Source organism: Bombina bombina, chromosome 2 (genome assembly GCF_027579735.1).
Source record: "Bombina bombina isolate aBomBom1 chromosome 2, aBomBom1.pri, whole genome shotgun sequence".
Classification (NCBI taxonomy): Eukaryota; Metazoa; Chordata; class Amphibia; order Anura; family Bombinatoridae; genus Bombina; species Bombina bombina.
Genome location: NC_069500.1, coordinates 6,271,525 through 6,295,200, shown reverse-complemented (window position 1 = coordinate 6,295,200; position 23,676 = coordinate 6,271,525). Strand labels below are relative to the sequence as shown.

Here is a 23,676-nt window from a genome sequence, read left to right as displayed (position 1 = left end):
TACCTAGCTCTCTACCCTCTAACCTCTCTCTGCACCTCATACCCTTAGCTCTCTACCCCTCTAACCTCTCTCTGCTCTTCCCTCTGCCTTTAGCGCTCTACCCTCTTCTCTGCCTCCCTCTGCCTTAGCTCTCTATAAACCCCCTCTAACCTCTCTCTGCTCCCTCTACCTTAAGCTCTCATACCACTCTACACCTCTCATCTGCTACCCTCTCGCCTTAGCTCCTCTACCCTCTAACCTCTCTCTGACTCCCTCTGCCTTAGCTCTCTAACCTCTAACCTCTCTCTGCTCCTCTGCCATAGCTCTCTACACTCTAACCTCTCTCTGCTTCCCTCTGCCTTAGGACTCTCTCACCTCTCTCTGGCTCCCTCTGCCTTAGCTCTCTAACCTCACTCTGCTCCCTTGCCTTCGCTCTCTAAACCTCTCTCTGACCCTCTGCCTTAGCTCTCTACCTCTAACCTCTATCTGCTCCCTCTGCCTTATCTCTCTACCTCTAACCTCTCTCTGCTCCCTCTGCCTGTAGCTTCTTACCCTCTAACCTCTCTCTGCTCCCTCTGCCTTAGCTCTTTCCATCTAACCTCCTCTCTGCTCCTCTGCCTCTAGCTCTCTACCTTAACCTCTCTGCTCCCTGCTAGTCTCTACCTCTCTGCTCCTCTTCCTAGCTCTCTAACCTCTCTTCTGCTCCCTCTGCCTTTAGCTCTCTACCCTCTAACCTCTCGCTGCTCCCTCTGCCTTAGGCTCTCTAACCTCTCTCTGCTCCCTCTACCTTAGCTCTCTACCGCTCTAAGCCTCTCTCTGCTCCCTCTGCCTTAGCTCTCTACCCTCTAACCTCTCTCTGCTTCCCTCTGCCTTAGCTCTCTATCCTCTAACCTCTCTCTGCTCCCTCTTACCTTAGCTCTCTACCCTCTAACCTCTCTCTGCTCCCTCTACCTTAGCTCTCTACCCTCTAACCTCTCTCTGCTCCCTCTGCCTTAGCTCTCTACCCTCTCTCTGCTCCCTCTGCCTTAGCTCTCTACCCTCTAACCTCTCCTGCTCCCTCTACCTTCTCTCTACCCTCTAACCTTCCTCTGCTCCCTCTTGCCTTAGCTCTCTACCCTCTAACCTCTCTCTGCTTCCCTCTGCCTTATCTCTCTAACCTCTAACCTCTCTCTGCTCCCTCTGCCTTAGTTCTCTAACCCTCTAACCTCTCTCTGCTCCCTCTGCCTTAGCTCTCTAACCTCTCTCCTGCTCCCTCTAGCTAGCTCTCTAACACTCTCTGCTCCCTCTGCCTTAGGCTCTCATCCCCTCTAACCTCTCTCGTGTTCCCTCTCCTAGCTCTCTACCCTCTAACCTCTCTCTGCGCCCTCTGCCTTAGCTCCTACCCTCTAACCGCTCTCTGCTCCCTCTGCCTTAGCTCACTACCCTCTAACCTCTCCTCTGCTCCCTCTGCCTTTACTCTCTACCTCTAACCTCACTCGGCATCCTCTGCCTAGCTCTCACCCTCTAACCTCTCTCTGCTCCCTCTGCCTTAGCTCTCTACCCTCTCAACCGCTCTCTGCTCCCTCTTGCCTTAGCTCTCTAATCCTCTCTCTCTGCTCCCTCTGCCTTAGCACTCTACCTCGAACCTCTCTCTGCTCCCTCTGCCTTAGCTCCTCGTACCCTCTAACCACTCTCTGCTCCCTCTGCCTTTAGCTCTCTACCCTCTACACACTCGCTGCTCCCGCTGCCTTAGCTCTCTACCTCTATCCTCTCTCTGCTCCCTCTGCCTTAGCTCTCTAACCTCTCTCTGCTCCCTCTGCCTTAGCTCTCTAACCTCTCTCTGCTCCCTCTACCTTAGCTCTCTACCCTCTCTCTGCTCCCTCTGCCTTAGCTCTCTGCTCTCTAACCTCTCTGCTCCCTCTACCTTAGCTCTCTAACCTCTCTCTGCTCCCTCTACCTTAGCTCTCTACCCCTCTCTGCTCCCTCTGCCTTAGCTCTCTACCCTCTAACCTCTCTCTGCTCCCTCTGCCTTACTCTACCCTCTAACCTCTCTCTGCTCCCTCTGCCTTAGCTCTCTACCCCTACCCTCTCTGCTCCCTCTGCCTTAGCTTTCTACCCTCTAACCTCTCTCTGCTCCCTCTGCCTTAGCTCTCTAACCTCTCTCTGCTCCCTCTGCCTTAGCTCTCTAACCTCTCTCTGCTCCCTCTACCTTAGCTCTCTACCCACTCTCTGCTCCCTCTGCCTTAGCTCTCTACCCTCTAACCTCTCTCTGCTCCCTCTACCTTAGCTCTCTAACCTCTCTCTGCTCCCTCTACCTTAGCTCTCTAACCTCTCTCTGCTCCCTCTACCTTAGCTCTCTACCCACTCTCTGCTCCCTCTGTCTTAGCTCTCTACCCTCTAACCTCTCTCTGCTCCCTCTGCCTTAGCTCTCTAACCTCTCTCTGCTCCCTCTGCCTTAGCTCTCTACCCTTTAACCTCTCTCTGCTCCCTCTGCCTTAGCTCTCTACCCTCTAACCTCTCTCTGCTCCCTCTGCCTTAGCTCTCTAACCTCTCTCTGCTCACTCTACCTTAGCTCTCTACCCTTTAACCTCTCTCTGCTCCCTCTGCCTTAGCACTCTACCCTCTAACCTCTCTCTGCTCCCTCTGCCTTAGCTCTCTAACCTCTCTCTGCTCCCTCTGCCTTAGCTCTCTACCCTCTAACCTCTCTCTGCTCCCTCTGCCTTAGCTCTCTAACCTATCTCTGCTCCCTCTACCTTAGCTCTCTACCCTCTAACCTCTCTCTGCTCCCTCTGCCTTAGCTCTCTACCCTCTAACCTCTCTCTTCTCCCTCTGCCTTAGCTCTCTACCCTCTAACCTCTCTCTGCTCCCTCTACCTTAGCTCTCTACCCTCTAACCTCTCTCTGCTCCCTCTACCTTAGCTCTCTACCCTCTAACCTCTCTCTGCTCCCTCTGCCTTAGCTCTCTACCCTCTCTCTGCTCCCTCTGCCTTAGCTCTCTACCCTCTAACCTCTCTCTGCTCCCTCTACCTTAGCTCTCTACCCTCTAACCTCTCTCTGCTCCCTCTGCCTTAGCTCTCTACCCTCTAACCTCTCTCTGCTCCCTCTACCTTAGCTCTCTACCCTCTAACCTCTCTCTGCTCCCTCTACCTTAGCTCTCTACCCTCTAACCTCTCTCTGTTCCCTCTGCCTTAGCTCTCTACCCTCTAACCTCTCTCTGCTCCCTCTGCCTTAGCTCTCTACCCTCTCTCTGCTCCCTCTGCCTTAGCTCTCTACCCTCTAACCTCTCTCTGCTCCCTCTGCCTTGGCTCTCTACCCTCTAACCTCTCTCTGCTCCCTCTACCTTAGCTCTCTACCCTCTAACCTCTCTCTGCTCCCTCTGCCTTAGCTCTCTACCCTCTAACCTCTCTCTGCTCCCTCTGCCTTAGCTCTCTACCCTCTAACCTCTCTCTGCTCCCTCTACCTTAGCTCTCTACCCTCTAACCTCTCTCTGCTCCCTCTGCCTTAGCTCTCTACCCTCTACCCTCTCTCTGCTCCCTCTGCCTTAGCTCTCTACCCTCTAACCTCTCTCTGCTCCCTCTGCCTTAGCTCTCTACCCTCTCTCTGCTCCCTCTGCCTTAGCTCTCTAACCTCTCTGCTTCCTCTACCTTAGCTCTCTACCCTCTAACCTCTCTGCTCCCTCTGCCTTAGCTCTCTACCCTCTAACCTCTCTCTGCTCCCTCTACCTTAGCTCTCTACCCTATAACCTCTCTCTGCTCCCTCTACCTTAGCTCTCTAACCTCTCTCTGCTCCCTCTGCCTTAGCTCTCTACCCTCTAACCTCTCTCTGCTCCCTCTACCTTAGCTCTCTACCCTCTCTCTGCTCCCTCTGCCTTAGCTCTCTACCCTCTAACCTCTCTCTGCTCCCTCTGCCTTAGCTCTCTACCCTCTAACCTCTCTCTGCTCCCTCTACCTTAGCTCGCTAACCTCTCTCTGCTCCCTCTGCCTTAGCTCTCTACCCTCTAACCTCTCTCTGCTCCCTCTGCCTTAGCTCTCTACCCTCTAACTTCTCTCTACTCCCTCTACCTTAGCTCTCTACCCTCTAACCTCTCTCTGCTCCCTCTGCCTTAGCTCTCTACCCTCTAACCTCTCTCTGCTCCCTCTACCTTAGCTCTCTACCCTCTAACCTCTCTCTGCTCCCTCTGCCTTAGCTCTCTACCCTCTAACCTCTCTCTGCTCCCTCTGCCTTAGCTCTCTACCCTCTACCCTCTCTCTGCTCCCTCTGCCTTAGCTCTCTACCCTCTAACCTCTCTCTGCTCCGTCTGCCTTAGCTCTCTACCCTCTAACCTCTCTGCTCCCTCTGCCTTAGCTCTCTAACCTCTCTCTGCTCCCTCTGCCTTAGCTCTCTACCCTCTAACCTCTCTCTGCTCCCTCTGCCTTAGCTCTCTACCCTCTAACCTCTCTCTGCTCCCTCTGCCTTAGCTCTCTACCCTCTATCCTCTCTCTGCTCCCTCTGCCTTAGCTCTCTAACCCCTCTCTGCTCCCTCTGCCTTAGCTCTCTAACCTCTCTCTGCTCCCTCTACCTTAGCTCTCTACCCACTCTCTGCTCCCTCTGCCTTAGCTCTCTGCTCTCTAACCTCTCTGCTCCCTCTACCTTAGCTCTCTAACCTCTCTCTGCTCCCTCTACCTTAGCTCTCTACCCTCTCTCTGCTCCCTCTGCCTTAGCTCTCTACCCTCTAACCTCTCTCTGCTCCCTCTGCCTTAGCTCTCTACCCTCTAACCTCTCTCTGCTCCCTCTGCCTTAGCTCTCTACCCTCTACCCTCTCTCTGCTCCCTCTGCCTTAGCTTTCTACCCTCTAACCTCTCTCTGCTCCCTCTGCCTTAGCTCTCTAACCTCTCTCTGCTCCCTCTGCCTTAGCTCTCTACCCTCTAACCTCTCTCTGCTCCCTCTACCTTAGCTCTCTACCCTCTCTCTGCTCCCTCTGCCTTAGCTCTCTACCCTCTAACCTCTCTCTGCTCCCTCTGCCTTGGCTCTCTACCCTCTAACCTCTCTCTGCTCCCTCTACCTTAGCTCTCTACCCTCTAACCTCTCTCTGCTCCCTCTGCCTTAGCTCTCTAACCTCTCTCTGCTCCCTCTGCCTTAGCTCTCTACCCACTCTCTGCTCCCTCTGCCTTAGCTCTCTACCCTCTAACCTCTCTCTGCTCCCTCTACCTTAGCTCTCTAACCTCTCTCTGCTCCCTCTGCCTTAGCTCTCTACCCACTCTCTGCTCCCTCTGTCTGAGCTCTCTAACCTCTCTCTGCTCCCTCTGCCTTAGCTCTCTACCCTTTAACCTCTCTCTGCTCCCTCTGCCTTAGCTCTCTACCCTCTAACCTCTCTCTGCTCCCTCTGCCTTAGCTCTCTAACCTCTCTCTGCTCCCTCTACCTTAGCTCTCTAACCTCTCTCTGCTTCCTCTGCCTTAGCTCTCTACCCTCTAACCTCTCTCTGCTCCCTCTGCCTTAGCTCTCTAACCTCTCTCTGCTCCCTCTGCCTTAGCTCTCTACCCTCTAACCTCTCTCTGCTCCCTCTGCCTTAGCTCTCTAACCTCTCTCTGCTCCCTCTACCTTAGCTCTCTGCTCCCTCTGCCTTAGCTCTCTACCCTCTAACCTCTCTCTGCTCCCTCTGCCTTAGCTCTCTACCCTCTAACCTCTCTCTGCTCCCTCTGCCTTAGCTCTCTACCCTCTAACCTCACTCTGCTCCCTCTGCCTTAGCTCTCTACCCTCTAACCTCTCTCTGCTCCCTCTGCCTTAGCTCTCTACCCTCTAACCTCTCTCTGCTCCCTCTGCCTTAGCTCTCTACCCTCTCTCTGCTCCCTCTGCCTTAGCTCTCTACCCTCTAACCTCTCTCTGCTCCCTCTGCCTTAGCTCTCTAACCTCTCTCTGCTCCCTCTGCCTTCGCTCTCTAACCTCTCTCTGCTCCCTCTGCCTTAGCTCTCTACCCACTCTCTGCTCCCTCTGCCTTAGCTCTCTACCCTCTAACCTCTCTCTGCTCCCTCTACCTTAGCTCTCTAACCTCTCTCTGCTCCCTCTACCTTAGCTCTCTACCCACTCTCTGCTCCCTCTGTCTGAGCTCTCTAACCTCTCTCTGCTCCCTCTGCCTTAGCTCTCTACCCTTTAACCTCTCTCTGCTCCCTCTGCCTTAGCTCTCTACCCTCTAACCTCTCTCTGCTCCCTCTGCCTTAGCTCTCTAACCTCTCTCTGCTCCCTCTGCCTTAGCTCTCTAACCTCTCTCTGCTCCCTCTACCTTAGCTCTCTAACCTCTCTCTGCTTCCTCTGCCTTAGCTCTCTACCCTCTAACCTCTCTCTGCTCCCTCTGCCTTAGCTCTCTAACCTCTCTCTGCTCCCTCTGCCTTAGCTCTCTAACCTCTCTCTGCTCCCTCTACCTTAGCTCTCTACCCTCTAACCTCTCTCTGCTCCCTCTGCCTTAGCTCTCTACCCTCTAACCTCTCTCTGCTCCCTCTACCTTAGCTCTCTACCCTCTCTCTGCTCCCTCTGCCTTAGCTCTCTACCCTCTAACCTCTCTCTGCTCCCTCTGCCTTGGCTCTCTACCCTCTAACCTCTCTCTGCTCCCTCTACCTTAGCTCTCTACCCTCTAACCTCTCTCTGCTCCCTCTGCCTTAGCTCTCTACCCTCTAACCTCTCTCTGCTCCCTCTGCCTTAGCTCTCTACCCTCTAACCTCTCTCTGCTCCCTCTACCTTAGCTCTCTACCCTCTAACCTCTCTCTGCTCCCTCTGCCTTAGCTCTCTACCCTCTAACCTCTCTCTGCTCCCTCTGCCTTAGCTCTCTACCCTCTAACCTCTCTCTGCTCCCTCTGCCTTAGCTCTCTAACCTCTCTCTGCTCCCTCTACCTTAGCTCTCTACCCTCTAACCTCTCTCTGCTCCCTCTGACTTAGCTCTCTAACCCTCTAACCTCTCTCTGCTCCCTCTGCCTTAGCTCTCTACCCTCTACCCTCTTCTCTGCTCCCTCTGCCTTAGCTCTACCCTCTAACCTCTCTGCTCCTCTGCCTTAGCTCTCTACCCTCTAACCTCTCTCTGCTCCCTCTACCTTAGCTCTCTACCCTCCTAACCTCTATCTGCTTCCCTCTGCCTTAGCTCTCCTCTACCCTATAACCTCTCTCTGCTTCCCTCTACCTTAGCTCTCTATCCCTCTCTCTGCTCCCTCTTCCTTAGCACCTACTCTACCCTCTAACCTCTCTCTGCTCCCTCTACCTTAGCTCTCTACCCTCTCTCTGCTCCCCTCCTGCCTTAAGCTCTCTTACCCCTCAAACCTCTCTCTGCTCCCGCTCTACCTTAGCTCGCTACACCTCTATCTGCTCTCTGCTCCCTCTGCCTTAGCTCTCTACCCTCTAACCTCTCTCTGCTCCCTCTGCCTTAGCTCTCTAACCTCTCTCTGCTAACTCTGCCTTAGCTCTCTACCCTCTCTCTGCTCCCTCTGCCTTAGCTCTCTACCCTCTACCCTCTCTCTGCTCCCTCTGCCTTAGCTCTCTACCCTCTCTCTGCTCCCTCTGCCTTAGCTCTCTAACCTCTCTCTGCTCCCTCTGCCTTAGCTCTCTACCCTCTAACCTCTCTCTGCTCCCTCTACCTTAGCTCTCTAACCTCTCTCTGCTTCCTCTGCCTTAGCTCTCTAACCTCTCTCTGCTCCCTCTACCTTAGCTCTCTACCCACTCTCTGCTCCCTCTGCCTTAGCTCTCTAACCTCTCTCTGCTCCCTCTACCTTAGCTCTCTAACCTCTCTCTGCTCCCTCTGCCTTAGCTCTCTACCCTCTAACCTCTCTCTGCTCCCTCTACCTTAGCTCTCTAACCTCTCTCTGCTTCCTCTGCCTTAGCTCTCTAACCTCTCTCTGCTCCCTCTACCTTAGCTCTCTACCCACTCTCTGCTCCCTCTGCCATAGCTCTCTATCCTCTAACCTCTCTCTGCTCCCTCTGCCTTAGCTCTCTACCCTCTAACCTCTCTCTGCTCCCTCTACCTTAGCTCTCTAACCTCTCTCTGCTCCCTCTGCCTTAGCTCTCTACCCTCTAACCTCTCTCTGCTCCCTCTACCTTAGCTCTCTATCCTCTAACCTCTCTCTGCTCCCTCTACCTTTAGCTCTCTACCCTCTAACCTTTCTCTGCTCCCTCTACCTTAGCTCTCTAACCTCTCTCTGCTTCCTCTGCCTTAGCTCTCTACCCTCTAACCTTTCTCTGCTCCCTCTACCTTAGCTCTCTAACCTCTCTCTGCTCCCTCTGCCTTAGCTCTCTACCCTCTAACCTCTCTCTGCTCCCTCTACCTTAGCTCGCTAACCTCTCTCTGCTCCCTCTGCCTTAGCTCTCTACCCTCTAACCTCTCTCTGCTCCCTCTACCTTAGCTCTCTACCCTCTAACCTCTCTCTGCTCCCTCTACCTTAGCTCTCTAACCTCTCTCTGCTCCCTCTACCTTAGCTCTCTAACCTCTCTGCTCCCTCTACCTTAGCTCTCTACCCTCTAACCTCTCTCTGCTCCCTCTACCTTAGCTCTCTAACCTCTCTCTGCTCCCTCTACCTTAGCTCTCTAACCTCTCTCTGCTCCCTCTACCTTAGCTCTCTAACCTCTCTCTGCTCCCTCTACCTTAGCTCTCTACCCTCTAACCTCTCTCTGCTCCCTCTACCTTAGCTCTCTAACCTCTCTCTGCTCCCTCTACCTTAGCTCTCTAACCTCTCTCTGCTCCCTCTACCTTAGCTCTCTACCCTCTCTCTGCTCCCTCTGCCTTAGCTCTCTACCCTCTAACCTCTCTCTGCTCCCTCTACCTTAGCTCTCTACCCTCTCTCTGCCATATTGTGCTTCCCTCACTACCTTTTTCTATTCTCAATATTACCATGTTCCCTAATATGCAACTTGTTGCCTTCAGTGATGATTTTGTGGTTCTCTGCCTTACCCAGTTTCATATCTCTTGTTCAGTGGGCAGAGCTCTTAAGCTTTGGATCAGAGATGACAGATTCTCAGCTGAATGATGTTGGTGCAGCCCAGAAGGCCAATCAGTGCTGTGCAGTTATGTACGTTGCAGGGAGAGGTGTGATGCTCAGTCATGATAATGTAAGGACCATGAAGCGTTGCCCTCAGTGACTAGAATCATTTTGTTTGTATCACGTCCTTATACCAAACACTGTCACACAGCTCACATGGACTTCCCGCGCATGCTGTGAAATGTTGGACCTTGGCACCAATGATCGTGTTGTCAGCTACCTGCCACTGTGCCACGTTGCCTCCCAGCTTTCTGACCTGTGGATGCCCCTTTGCTGTGGAACTACCACGTATTTTGCAGAACCAGACTGTCTGAAGGTAAAATATCCTCTGTGCCATGGTATTGCACCATGTAAATGTATCATGTGGTTAAATAAATGGTCCCCTATGTACCGTCTGATGTACTTAGGGCTCTGAAAGTTACTATGTCTGTACCTCTATGCATGTGCCACTGCTGTGCCCATCTTATTGAATACAATTCCAGTCCATATCTGACAGGTAGCTCTTATCCTGGTGACTGAGTGTCCTTATGTGTGTACTTCTATTGCCTTCTCTATCAGATGCTGCCTGTTTACCCCACACCTTTTGTGTCAGTACTTGCCCAAGTACCCTATGCCCTCTGTGTCTGTCTGTGTGTGACCTATACCCTCTGTATCTGTGTCTGTCTGTGTGTGACCTATACCCTCTGCATCTGTGTCTGTGTGTGACCTATACCCTCTGTATCTGTGTCTGTGTGTGACCTATACCCTCTGTATCTGTCTGTCTGTGTGTGACCTATACCCTCTGTATCTGTGTCTGCCTGTGTGTGACCTATACCCTCTGTATCTGTGTCTGCCTGTGTGTGTCCTATACCCTCTGCATCTGTGTCTGTGTGTGACCTATACCCTCTGTATCTGTGTCTGTGTGTGACCTATACCCTCTGTATCTGTCTGTCTGTGTGTGACCTATACCCTCTGTATCTGTGTCTGCCTGTGTGTGACCTATACCCTCTGTATCTGTGTCTGCCTGTGTGTGTCCTATACCCTCTGCATCTGTGTCTGTGTGTGACCTATACCCTCTGTATCTGTCTGTGTGTGACCTATACCCTCTGTATCTGTCTGCCTGTGTGTGACCTATACCCTCTGTATCTGTATCTGTGTGTGACCTATACCCTCTGTATCTGTGTGTGACCTATACCCTCTGTATCTGTCTGTGTGTGACCTATACCCTCTGTGTCTGTCTTCCTGTGTGTGACCTATACCCTCTGTATCTGTCTGTGTGTGACCTATACCCTCTGTATCTGTCTTCCTGTGTGTGACCTATACCCTCTGTATCTGTGTCTGCCTGTGTGTGACCTATACCCTCTGTATCTGTGTCTGCCTGTGTGTGACCTATACCCTCTGTATCTGTCTGTGTGTGACCTATACCCTCTGTATCTGTCTGTGTGTGACCTATACCCTCTGTATCTGTCTGCCTGTGTGTGACCTATACCCTCTGTGTCTGTCTTCCTGTGTGTGACCTATACCCTCTGTATCTGTGTCTGCCTGTGTGTGACCTATACCCTCTGTATCTGTGTCTGCCTGTGTGTGACCTATACCCTCTGTATCTGTCTGTGTGTGACCTATACCCTCTGTATCTGTCTGTGTGTGACCTATACCCTCTGTATCTGTCTGCCTGTGTGTGACCTATACCCTCTGTGTCTGTCTTCCTGTGTGTGACCTATACCCTCTGTATCTGTCTGTGTGTGACCTATACCCTCTGCATCTGTGTCTCTGTGTGTGACCAATACCCTCTGTATCTGTGTCTGCCTGTGTGTGACCTATACCCTCTGCATCTGTGTCTGACTGTGTGTGACCTATACCCTCTGTATCTGTGTCTGCCTGTGTGTGACCTATACCCTATGCCCTCTGTGTCTGTCTGTGTGTGACCTATACCCTCTGTATCTGTCTTCCTGTGTGTGACCTATACCCTCTGTATCTGTCTTCCTGTGTGTGACCTATACCCTCTGTATCTGTGTCTGCCTGTGTGTGACCTATACCCTCTGCATCTGTGTCTGTGTGTGACCTATACCCTCTGCATCTGTGTCTGCCTGTGTGTGACCTATACCCTCTGTATCTGTGTCTGTCTGTGTGTGACCTATACCCTCTGTATCTGTGTCTGCCTGTGTGTGACCTATACCCTCTGTATCTGTGTCTGCCTGTGTGTGACCTATACCCTCTGCATCTGTGTCTGCCTGTGTGTGACCTATACCCTCTCTATCTGTGTCTGCCTGTGTGTGACCTATACCCTCTCTATCTGTGTCTGCCTGTGTGTGACCTATACCCTCTGCATCTGTGTCTGACTGTGTGTGTCCTATACCCTCTGCATCTGTGTCTGTGTGTGACCTATACCCTCTGCATCTGTGTCTTCCTGTGTGTGACCTATACCCTCTGTATCTGTGTCTTCCTGTGTGTGACCTATACCCTCTGTATCTGTGTCTGCCTGTGTGTGACCTATACCCTCTGTATTTGTGTCTGCCTGTGTGTGACCTATACCCTCTGTATCTGCCTGTGTGTGACCTATACCCTCTGCATCTGTGTCTGCCTGTGTGTGACCTATACCCTCTGCATCTGTGTCTGCCTGTGTGTGACCTATACCCTCTGCATCTGTGTCTGCCTGTGTGTGACCTATACCCTCTGTATCTGTGTCTGACTGTGTGTGAGTGGAAAGGTGATAACTAAGCGCCAACTATAACGCAACAGACCTCCAGCTCTAATAAATTGGCACCTAGTTGCCAAGGGTGGATTCAATTTTAAGATTGGATATCAGAGCGCCAAACAACGTAGTCAGGGTCTATGGGCAGATAGTCAAATACTAAAGGTAACAATAGGTTGAAATAATATGATTTAATACATAAGATAAAAAAGTTGGTACATTTAAAATTATACAACAATTAGTCATGGATCCATGTTACACTTTAAAATATATATTGAAACACTAGGAACAATTTAAAAATGCTTGTAGAACAATAAATAACAACAACAACAAAAATAAAAAATAAAAAAAAAATCTAACATAATGTCTATCGCTTAAAACTTAAATTCTAATATGTGAATGCTAGGAGCGCTTATGCACACTCTATTTATAAAAACAATGGGTTACAATGCACAGGTGGATAGATTCCAGGTTGCTTGAAACCGGTGGATGTGAAATGTAAGTGGCTCCAAATTGGGGTTTTGCCTATGTGTTTATCCAAAATTGTGTAACTCCTAACAGGTGGACAAAAAATGTTACAGGAATGTCTAGAACCTGAATTCAAAATATAAGACCTGAGGTTGTGCCTATGTGTTTATCCAAAAAGGGTGTAAATCCTAACAAGTGAAAAAATGTGAGAAAAATATTGCAGGGGTGTCTGAACCTTATTTTCAAAATAAACAATGAATTCAAAATAAAACGATATACAAGTGAATTTTTGACAAATCAACTAATGCAAACATAAAGCATAAATCGAACCAAATAAAAACAACAGCACAACTTTAACGTGTGTTCAAATGTGTTTCTGCTTGCAAACTGTGATGTGATGTGAACAAATATCTATTATAAACACTGATAGTAGCAAAACTTTGTGATTGGATTAAAATTGAACACAGGCTCTAAATTGATAGCCCTAAAATACAAATCTAAAAGGGCTCAGAGTGGCTGAGCTAGATATAAGGGACTTGCTCAAAGAGCCTCGAGATGTTAATTAAAAGAGACCATATAACAACAGTGGGTTAAAAAACGGATGATATAACATAAAATGCTTAAAAGTCCAAATAAATATTCAAATTGGATAATAAGAATCTTGCTATAGTCTCTCTCAATATGGATCCCAACTGCTGATTATGTAGAAATCTTCTTGGGCGGTAGTTAACAAATAATTCCAGCTTGCAATGTTGTCCCTTACCTGCCAAAAAAGGAAAGGCAAACAATAGTGCAGATGGCTTCTTAATGTGATCACAATTAACCCCTTAATGACCGGACCATTTTTCAATTGTCTTACCCTTAAGGACAAAGGCTAGTTTTTTACATTTCTGCGGTGTTTGTGTTTAGCTGTAATTTCTTTCATGTAATTAACAAGAGTCCATGAGCTAGTGACGTATGGGATATACATTCCTACCAGGAGGGGCAAAGTTTCCCAAACCTTAAAATGCCTATAAATACACCCCTCACCACACCCACAAATCAGTTTTACAAACTTTGCCTCCAAGGGAGGTGGTGAAGTAAGTTTGTGCTAGATTCTACGTTGATATGCGCTCCGCAGCAAGTTGGATCCCGGTTTTCCTCTCAGCGTGCAGTGAATGTCAGAGGGATGTGAAGAGAGTATTGCCTATTGAATGCAGTGATCTCCTTCTACGGGGTCTATTTCATAAGGTTCTCTGTTATCGGTCGTAGAGATTCATCTCTTACCTCCCTTTTCAGATCGACGATATACTCTTATATTTACCATTTCCTCTACTGATTCTCGTTTCAGTACTGGTTTGGCTTTCTACAAACATGTAGATGAGTGTCCTGGGGTAAGTAAGTCTTATTTTCTGTGACACTCTAAGCTATGGTTGGGCACTTTATTTATAAAGTTCTAAATATATGTATTCAAACATTTATTTGCCTTGACTCAGAATGTTCAACTTTCCTTATTTTCAGACAGTCAGTTTCATATTTGGGATTATGCATTGAATTATCATATTTTTCTTACCTCAAAAATTTGACTTTTTTCCCTGTGGGCTGTTAGGCTCGCGGGGGCTGAAAATGCTTCATTTTATTGCGTCATTCTTGGCGCGGACTTTTTTGGCGCAAAAATTCTTTTCCGTTTCCGGCGTCATACGTGTCGCCGGAAGTTACGTCATTTTTTGACGTTATTTTGCGCCAAAAATGTCGGCGTTCCGGATGTGGCGTCATTTTTGGCGCCAAAAGCATTTAGGCGCCAAATAATGTGGGCGTCTTATTTGGGGCGTCGCTTTTGTCTCCACATTATTTCAGTCTCATTTTTCATTTGCTTCTGGTTGCTAGAAGCTTGATATTTGGCATTCTTTCCCATTCCTGAAACTGTCTTATAAGGAATTTGATCTATTTTGCTTTATATGTTGTTTTTTCTCTTACATATTGCAAGATGTCTCACGTTGCATCTGAGCCAGAAGATACTACAGGAAAATCACTGCCTGCTGGATCTACCAAAGCTAAGTGTATCTGCTGTAAATTTTTGGTAGCTATTCCTCCAGCTGTTGTTTGTAATAATTGTCATGACAAACTTGTTAAAGCAGATAATATTTCCTTTAGTAATGTACCATTGCCTGTTGCAGTTCCCTCAACATCTAAGGTGCAGAATGTTCCTGATAACATAAGAGATTTTGTTTCTGAATCCATAAAGAAGGCTTTGTCTGTTATTTCTCCTTCTAGTAAACGTAAAAAGTCTTTTAAATCTTCTCTCTCTACAGATGAATTTTTAAATGAACACCATCATTCTGATTCTTTGGACTCTTCTGGTTCAGAGGATTCTATCTCAGAGATTGATGCTGATAAATCTTCATATTTATTTAAGATGGAATTTATTCGCTCTTTACTTAAAGAAGTACTAATTGCTTTAGAAATAGAGGATTCTAGTCCTCTTGATACTAATTCTATACGTTTGGATAAGGTTTTTAAAGCTCCTGCGGTTATTCCAGAAGTTTTTCCTGTTCCTAATGCTATTTCTGCAGTGATTTCCAAAGAATGGGATAAATTGGGTAATTCATTTACTCCTTCTAAACGTTTTAAGCAATTATATCCTGTTCCGCCTGACAGGTTAGAATTTTGGGACAAAATCCCTAAAGTTGATGGGGCTATTTCTACCCTTGCTAAACGTACTACCATTCCTACGTCAGATGGTACCTCGTTTAAGGATCCTTTAGATAGAAAAATTGAATCCTTTCTAAGAAAAGCTTATCTGTGTTCAGGTAATCTTCTTAGACCTGCTATATCATTGGCTGATGTTGCTGCAGCTTCAACTTTTTGGTTGGAAACCCTAGCGCAACAAGTAGCAAATCGTGATTCTCATGATATTATTATTCTTCTCCAGCATACTAATAATTTTATCTGTGATGCCATTTTTGATATTATTAGAGTTGATGTTAGGTTTATGTCTCTGGCTATCTTAGCCAGAAGAGCTTTATGGCTTAAGACTTGGAATGCTGATATGGCTTCTAAATCAACTCTACTTTCCATTTCTTTCCAGGGAAACAAATTATTTGGTTCTCAGTTGGATTCTATTATTTCAACTGTTACTGGTGGGAAAGGAACTTTTTTACCACAGGATAAAAAATCTAAAGGTAAAAACAGGGCTAACAATCGTTTTCGTTCCTTTCGTTTCAACAAAGAACAAAAGCCTGATCCTTCGTCCTCAGGAGCAGTTTCAGTTTGGAAACCATCTCCAGTCTGGAATAAATCCAAGCCTGCTAGAAAGGCAAAGCCTGCTTCTAAGTCCACATGAAGGTACGGCCCTCATTCCAGTTCAGCTGGTAGGGGGCAGGTTACGTTTTTTCAAAGAAATTTGGATCAATTCTGTTCACAATCTTTGGATTCAGAACATTGTTTCAGAAGGGTACAGAATTGGTTTCAAGATGAGACCTCCTGCAAAGAGATTTTTTCTTTCCCGTGTCCCAGTAAATCCAGTGAAAGCTCAAGCATTTCTGAATTGTGTTTCAGATCTAGAGTTGGCTGGAGTAATTATGCCAGTTCCAGTTCCGGAACAGGGGATGGGGTTTTATTCAAATCTCTTCATTGTACCAAAGAAGGAGAATTCCTTCAGACCAGTTCTGGATCTAAAATTATTGAATCGTTATGTAAGGATACCAACGTTCAAGATGGTAACTGTAAGGACTATATTGCCTTTTGTTCAGCAAGGGAATTATATGTCCACAATAGATTTACAGGATGCATATCTGCATATTCCGATTCATCCAGATCATTATCAGTTCCTGAGATTCTCTTTTCTAGACAAGCATTACCAATTTGTGGCTCTACCGTTTGGCCTTGCTACAGCTCCAAGAATTTTCACAAAGATTCTCGGTGCCCTTCTGTCTGTAATCAGAGAACAGGGTATTGTGGTATTTCCTTATTTGGACGATATCTTGGTACTTGCTCAGTCTTTACATTTAGCAGAGTCTCATACGAATCGACTTGTGTTGTTTCTTCAAGATCATGGTTGGAGGATCAATTTACCAAAAAGTTCTTTGATTCCTCAAACAAGGGTAACCTTTCTGGGTTTCCAGATAGATTCAGTGTCCATGACTCTGTCTTTAACAGACAAGAGACGTCTAAAATTGATTACAGCTTGTCGAAACCTTCAGTCTCAATCATTCCCTTCGGTAGCCTTATGCATGGAAATTCTAGGTCTTATGACTGCTGCATCGGACGCGATCCCCTTTGCTCGTTTTCACATGCGACCTCTTAAGCTCTGTATGCTGAACCAATGGTGCAGGGATTACACGAAGATATATCAATTAATATCTTTAAAACCGATTGTTCGACACTCTCTAACGTGGTGGACAGATCACCATCGTTTAATTCAGGGGGCTTCTTTTGTTCTTCCGACCTGGACTGTAATTTCAACAGATGCAAGTCTCACAGGTTGGGGAGCTGTGTGGGGATCTCTGACGGCACAGGGAGTTTGGGAATCTCAGGAGGTGAGATTACCGATCAATATTTTGGAACTCCGTGCAATTTTCAGAGCTCTTCAGTTTTGGCCTCTTCTGAAGAGAGAATCGTTCATTTGTTTTCAGACAGACAATGTCACAACTGTGGCATACATCAATCATCAAGGAGGGACTCACAGTCCTCTGGCTATGAAAGAAGTATCTCGAATTTTGGTTTGGGCGGAATCCAGCTCCTGTCTAATCTCTGCGGTTCATATCCCAGGTGTAGACAATTGGGAAGCGGATTATCTCAGTCGCCAAACGTTGCATCCGGGCGAATGGTCTCTTCACCCAGAGGTATTTCTTCAGATTGTTCAAATGTGGGGGCTTCCAGAGATAGATCTGATGGCCTCTCATCTAAACAAGAAACTTCCCAGGTATCTATCCAGATCCCGGGATCCTCAGGCGGAGGCAGTGGATGCATTATCACTTCCTTGGAAGTATCATCCTGCCTATATCTTTCCGCCTCTAGTTCTTCTTCCAAGAGTAATCTCCAAGATTCTGAGGGAATGCTCGTTTGTTCTGCTAATAGCTCCGGCATGGCCTCACAGGTTTTGGTATGCGGATCTTGTCCGGATGGCATCTTGCCAACCATGGACTCTTCCGTTAAGACCAGACCTTCTGTCGCAAGGTCCTTTTTTCCATCCGGATCTGAAATCCTTAAATTTAAAGGTATGGAGATTGAACGCTTGATTCTTAGTCAAAGAGGTTTCTCTGACTCTGTGATTGATACTATGTTACAGGCTCGTAAATCTGTATCTAGAGAGATATATTATAGAGTCTGGAAGACTTATATTTCTTGGTGTCTTACTCATCATTTTTCTTGGTATTCTTTTAGAATTCCGAGAATATTACAATTTCTTCAGGATGGTTTAGATAAGGGTTTGTCCGCAAGTTCCTTGAAAGGACAAATCTCTGCTCTTTCTGTTCTTTTTCACAGAAAGATTGCTATTCTTCCTGATATTCATTGTTTTGTACAAGCTTTGGTTCGTATAAAACCTGTCATTAAGTCAATTTCTCCTCCATGGAGTTTGAATTTGGTTCTGGGAGCTCTTCAAGCTCCTCCGTTTGAACCTATGCATTCATTGGACATTAAATTGCTTTCTTGGAAAGTTTTGTTCCTTTTGGCCATCTCTTCTGCCAGAAGAGTTTCTGAATTATCTGCTCTTTCTTGTGAGTCTCCTTTTCTGATTTTTCATCAGGATAAGGCGGTGTTGCGAACTTCTTTTGAATTTTTACCTAAGGTTGTGAATTCCAACAACATTAGTAGAGAAATCGTGGTTCCTTCATTATGTCCTAATCCTAAGAATTCTAAGGAAAAATCGTTACATTCTTTGGATGTTGTTAGAGCTTTGAAATATTATGTTGAAGCTACTAAATCTTTCCGAAAGACTTCTAGTCTATTTGTCATCTTTTCTGGTTCTAGAAAAGGCCAGAAAGCTTCTGCCATTTCTTTGGCATCCTGGTTGAAATCTTTAATTCATCTTGCCTATGTTAAATCGGGTAAGACTCCGCCTCAGAGGATTACAGCTCATTCTACTAGGTCAGTTTCTACTTCCTGGGCGTTTAGGAATGAAGCTTCAGTTGATCAGATTTGCAAAGCAGCGACTTGGTCCTCTTTGCATACTTTTACTAAATTCTACCATTTTGATGTGTTCTCTTCTTCTGAAGCAGTTTTTGGTAGAAAGGTACTTCAGGCAGTGGTTTCGGTTTGAATCTTCTGCTTATGTTTTTCTTTAAACTTTATTTTGGGTGTGGATTATTTTCAGCAGGAATTGGCTGTCTTTATTTTATCCCTCCCTCTCTAGTGACTCTTGTGTGGAAAGATCCACATCTTGGGTATTCATTATCCCATACGTCACTAGCTCATGGACTCTTGTTAATTACATGAAAGAAAACATAATTTATGTAAGAACTTACCTGATAAATTCATTTCTTTCATATTAACAAGAGTCCATGAGGCCCACCCTTTTTTGTGGTGGTTATGATTTTTTTGTATAAAGCACAATTATTCCAATTCCTTATTTTATATGCTTCGCACTTTTTTTCTTATCACCCCACTTCTTGGCTATTCGTTAAACTGATTTGTGGGTGTGGTGAGGGGTGTATTTATAGGCATTTTAAGGTTTGGGAAACTTTGCCCCTCCTGGTAGGAATGTATATCCCATACGTCACTAGCTCATGGACTCTTGTTAATATGAAAGAAATGAATTTATCAGGTAAGTTCTTACATAAATTATGTTTTTCCTCTTACTCATTTACTGTACCCACACATATTATATACTGTTTTTCTCGCCATTAAATGGACTTTCTAAAGATACCATTATTTTCATCATGTCTTATAATTTACTACAAAAAAAATAATAAAATATGAGGAAAAAATGGAAAAAAACACACTTTTTCTAACTTTGACCCCCAAAATCTGTTACACATCTACAATCACCAAAAAACACCCATGCTAAATAGTTTCTAAATTTTGTCCTGAGTTTAGAAATACCCAATGTTTACATGTTCTTAGCTTTTTTTGCAAGTTATAGGGCCATAAATACAAGTAGCACTTCGCTATTTCCAAACCACTTTTTTTCAAAATTAGCGCTAGTTACATTGGAACCCTGATATCTGTCAGGAATACCTGAATATCCCTTGACATGTATATATTTTTTTGTTAGAAGACAACCCAAAGTATTGATCTAGGCACATTTTGGTATATTTTATGCCACCATTTCACCGCCAAATGCGAGCAAATAAAAAAAAAACTTTACATTTTTCACAATTTTAGGTTTCTCACTGAAATTATTTACAAACAGCTTGTGCTATTATGGCACAAATTGTTGTAAAAGCTTCTTTGGGATCCCCTTTGTTCAGAAATAGCAGACTTATATGGCTTTGGCACTGATTTTTGGTAATTAGAAGGCCGCTAAATGCTGCTGCGCACCACACGTAAATTATGCCCAGCAGTGAAGGGGTTAATTAGGTAGGTTGTAGGGAGCTTGCAGGGTTAATTTTAGCTTTAGGGTAGAGATCAGCCTCCCACCTGACACATCCCACCCCCTGATCCCTCCCAAACAGCTCTCTTCCCTCCCCCACCCCACAAATGTCCCCGCCATCTTAAGTACTGGCAGAAAGTCTGCCAGTACTAAATAAAAGGAGTTTTTTGTTTTTTTTATAAAAAAAATAAAATATTTTAGCTGTGATGGACTCCTGCCTTAGCCCCAACCTCCATGATCCCCCCCCCCCAGCTCTCTAACCCTCTCCCCTATCTAATTGCGGCCATCTTGGGTACTGGCAGCTGTCTGCCAGTACCCAATTTGCCCCAAAAACAAGTGTTTTTTGTTCTTCTGCTTTTTTTTATTTTTTCTGTAGTGTAGCAGCCCCCCACAATACCCCTATCCCCCTCCCAGATCCTTTTATATTATTTTTTTAAAAAATATTTCCCCCCCCCTCTTCCCTCCTCATTGGTGTCAGTGTCAGTGCCAGCTAATGCGCGATTGCGCGCACATGCACGCGCACGCACGCCCCCCACACGCTCCCGGCACCCGGCGTGCACATTGCACTTCAAGGAACCGGGTAGCGATGGGCCGCCCACCCGCCTCCCTGTTACGCTCCCACCCACCAACGAACCGGCACCATCGCTACCGGTGCAGAGAGGGCCACAGAGTGGCTCTCTCTGCATCGGAGTCTTCTAAATGGTATTGCAGGATGCCTCCATATGGAGGCATCACTGCAATACCCTGAGAGCTGCTGGAAGCGATTGCAATCGCTTCCAGCACTCTCTTAGACAACTGACGTACCAGGTACGTCCATTGTCATTAACTGTTAGTTAATGCATGACGTACCTGGTACGTCAGTTGTCATTAAGGGGTTAAAATACTCCTTACCAGTCAACCGGTTTCGGTCTCCACTGATCCTTTCTCAAGACTGTCTTGAGAAAGGATCAGTGGAGACCGAAACCGGTTGACTGGTAAGGAGTATTTTAATTGTGATCACATTAAGAAGCCATCTGCACTATTGTTTGCCTTTCCTTTTTTGGCAGGTAAGGGACAACATTGCAAGTTGGAATTATTTGTTAACTACCGCCCAAGAAGATTTCTACATAATCAGCAGTTGGGATCCATATTGAGACAGACTATAGCAAGATTCTTATTATCCAATTTGAATATTTATTTGGACTTTTAAGCATTTTATGTTATATAATCCGTTTTTTAACCCACTGTTGTTATATGGTCTCTTTTAATTAACATCTGGAGGCTCTTTGAGCCAGTCCCTTATATCTAGCTCAGCCACTCTGAGCCCTTTAGATTTGTATTTTAGGGCATCAATTTAGAGCCTGTGTTCAATTTCAATCCAATCACAAAGTTTTGCCACTATTCAGTGTTTATAACAGATATTTGTTCACATCACATCACAGTTTGCAAGCAGAAACACATTTGAACACACGTTAAAGTTGTGCTGTTGTTTTTTTTGGTTCTATTTATGCTTTATGTTTGCATTAGTTGATTTGTCAAAAATTCACTTGTATATCGTTTTATTTTGAATTCATTGTTTATTTTGAAAATAAGGTTCAGACACCCCTGCAATATTTTTCTCACATTTTTTCACTTGTTAGGATTTACACCCTTTTTGGATAAACACATAGGCACAACCTCAGGTCTTATATTTTGAATTCAGGTTCTAGACATTCCTGTAACATTTTTTGGCCACCTGTTAGGAGTTACACAATTTTGGATAAACACATAGGCAAACCCCCAATTTGGAGCCACTTACATTTCACATCCACCGGTTTCAAGCAACCTGGAATCTATCCACCTGTGCATTGTAACCCATTGTTTTTATAAATAGAGTGTGCATAAGCGCTCCTAGCATTCACATATTAGAATTTAAGTTTTAAGCGATAGACATTATTTGTTAGATTTTTTTTTTTTTTTTTTGTTATTTATTGTTCTACAAGCATTTTTAAATTGTTCCTATTGTTTCAATATATATTTTAAAGTGTAACATGGATCCATGACTAATTGTTGTATAATTTTAAATGTACCAACTTTTTTATCTTATGTATTAAATCATATTATTTCAACCTATTGTTACCTTTGGTATTTGACTATCTGCCCATAGACCCTGCCTACGTTGTTTGGCGCTCTGATATCCAATCTTTAAATCTGACTGTGTGTGACCTATACCCTCTGCATCTGTGTCTGACTGTGTGTGACCTATACCCTCTGCATCTGTATCTGACTGTGTGTGACCTATACCCTCTGCATCTGTGTCTCTGTGTGTGACCTATACCCTCTGCATCTGTGTCTTCCTGTGTGTGACCTATACCCTCTGCAATTGTGCCTGTGTGTGACCTATACCCTCTGTATCTGTGTCTTCCTGTGTGTGACCTATACCCTCTGTATCTGTGTCTGCCTGTGTGTGACCTATACCCACTGCATCTGTGTCTATGTGTGACCTATACCCTCTGCATCTGTGTCTGCCTGTGTGTGACCTATACCCTCTGTATCTGTTTGCCTGTGTGTGACCTATACCCTCTGCATCTGTGTCTGTGTGTGACCTATACCCTCTGCATCTGTGTCTGTGTGTGACCTATACCCTCTGCATCTGTGTCTGATGTCTGTGTGTGACCTATACCCTCTGCATCTGTGTCTGATGTCTGTGTGTGACCTATACCCTCTGCATCTGTGTCTGATGTCTGTGTGTGACCTATACCCTCTGCATCTGTGTCTGTGTGTGTGACCTATACCCTCTGCATCTGTGTCTTCCTGTGTGTGACCTATACCTTCTGTGTCTGCCTGTGTGTGACTTATACCCTCTGCATCTGTGTATCTGTGTGTGACCTATACCCTCTGCATCTGTGTCTGCCTGTGTGTGACCTATACCCTCTGCATCTGTGTCTCTGTGTGTGACCTATACCCTCTGCATCTGTGTCTGTCTGTGTGTGACCTATACCCTCTGCATCTGTGTCTTCCTGTGTGTGACCTATACCCTCTGCATCTTTGTCTGCCTGTGTGTGACCTATACCCTATGTATCTGTGTCTGCCTGTGTGTGACCTATACCCTCTGCATCTGTGTCTTCCTGTGTGTGACCTATACCCTCTGCATCTGTGTCTGTGTGTGACCTATACCCTCTGCATCTGTGTCTGCCTGTGTGTGACCTATACCCTCTGCATCTGTGTCTTCCTGTGTGTGACCTATACCCTCTGCATCTGTGTCTTCCTGTGTGTGACCTATACCCTCTGTGTCTGTCTGTGTGTGACTTATACCCTCTGTATCTGTGTCTTCCTGTGTGTGACCTATACCCTCTGTGTCTGACTGTGCGTGACCTATACCCTCTGTATCTGTGTCTGCCTGTGTGTGACCTATACTCTCTGTATCTTTGTCTGTCTGTGTGTGACCTATACCCTCTGCATCTGTGTCTGCCTGTGTGTGACCTATACCCTCTGTATCTGTGTCTGTCTGTGTGTGACCTATACCCTCAGCATCTGTGTCTCTGTGTGTGACCTATACCCTCTGCATCTGTGTCTGACTGTGTATGACCTATACCCTCTGCATATGTGTCTGCCTGTGTGTGACCTATACCCTCTGTATCTGCCTGTGTGTGACCTATACCCTCTGTATCTGTGTCTTCCTGTGTGTGACCTATACCCTCTGCATCTGTGTCTGCCTGTGTGTGACCTATACCCTCTCTATCTGTTTCTGCCTGTGTGTGACCTATACCCTCTGCATCTGTGTCTGCCTGTGTGTGACCTATACCCTCAGCATCTGTGTCTCTGTGTGTGACCTATACCCTCTGCATCTGTGTCTGCCTGTGTGCGACCTATACCCTCTGCATATGTGTCTGCCTGTGTGTGACCTATACCCTCTGTATCTGCCTGTGTGTGACCTATACCCTCTGTATCTGTGTCTTCCTGTGTGTGACCTATACCCTCTGCATCTGTGTCTGCCTGTGTGTGACCTATACCCTCTCTATCTGTTTCTGCCTGTGTGTGACCTATACCCTCTGCATCTGTGTCTGCCTGTGTGTGACCTATACCCTCTGCATCTGTGTCTGCCTGTGTGTGACCTA

General features: G+C 46.2%; 1 protein-coding gene across 1 annotated transcript in view; it reads left to right on the top strand.

Annotated features, from left to right (window-relative positions):
* The window catches only part of LOC128646832 (uncharacterized), a 355,386-nt gene that overhangs the window by 208,332 nt on the left and 123,378 nt on the right, over window positions 1-23,676 (top strand). Inside the window, exons 11-12 of the mRNA XM_053699630.1 lie at window positions 8,884-9,018; window positions 9,100-9,264. Of these exons, the coding sequence (XP_053555605.1) occupies window positions 8,884-9,018; window positions 9,100-9,264 (300 nt within the window). The remainder of the gene's footprint in view (window positions 1-8,883; window positions 9,019-9,099; window positions 9,265-23,676) is intronic.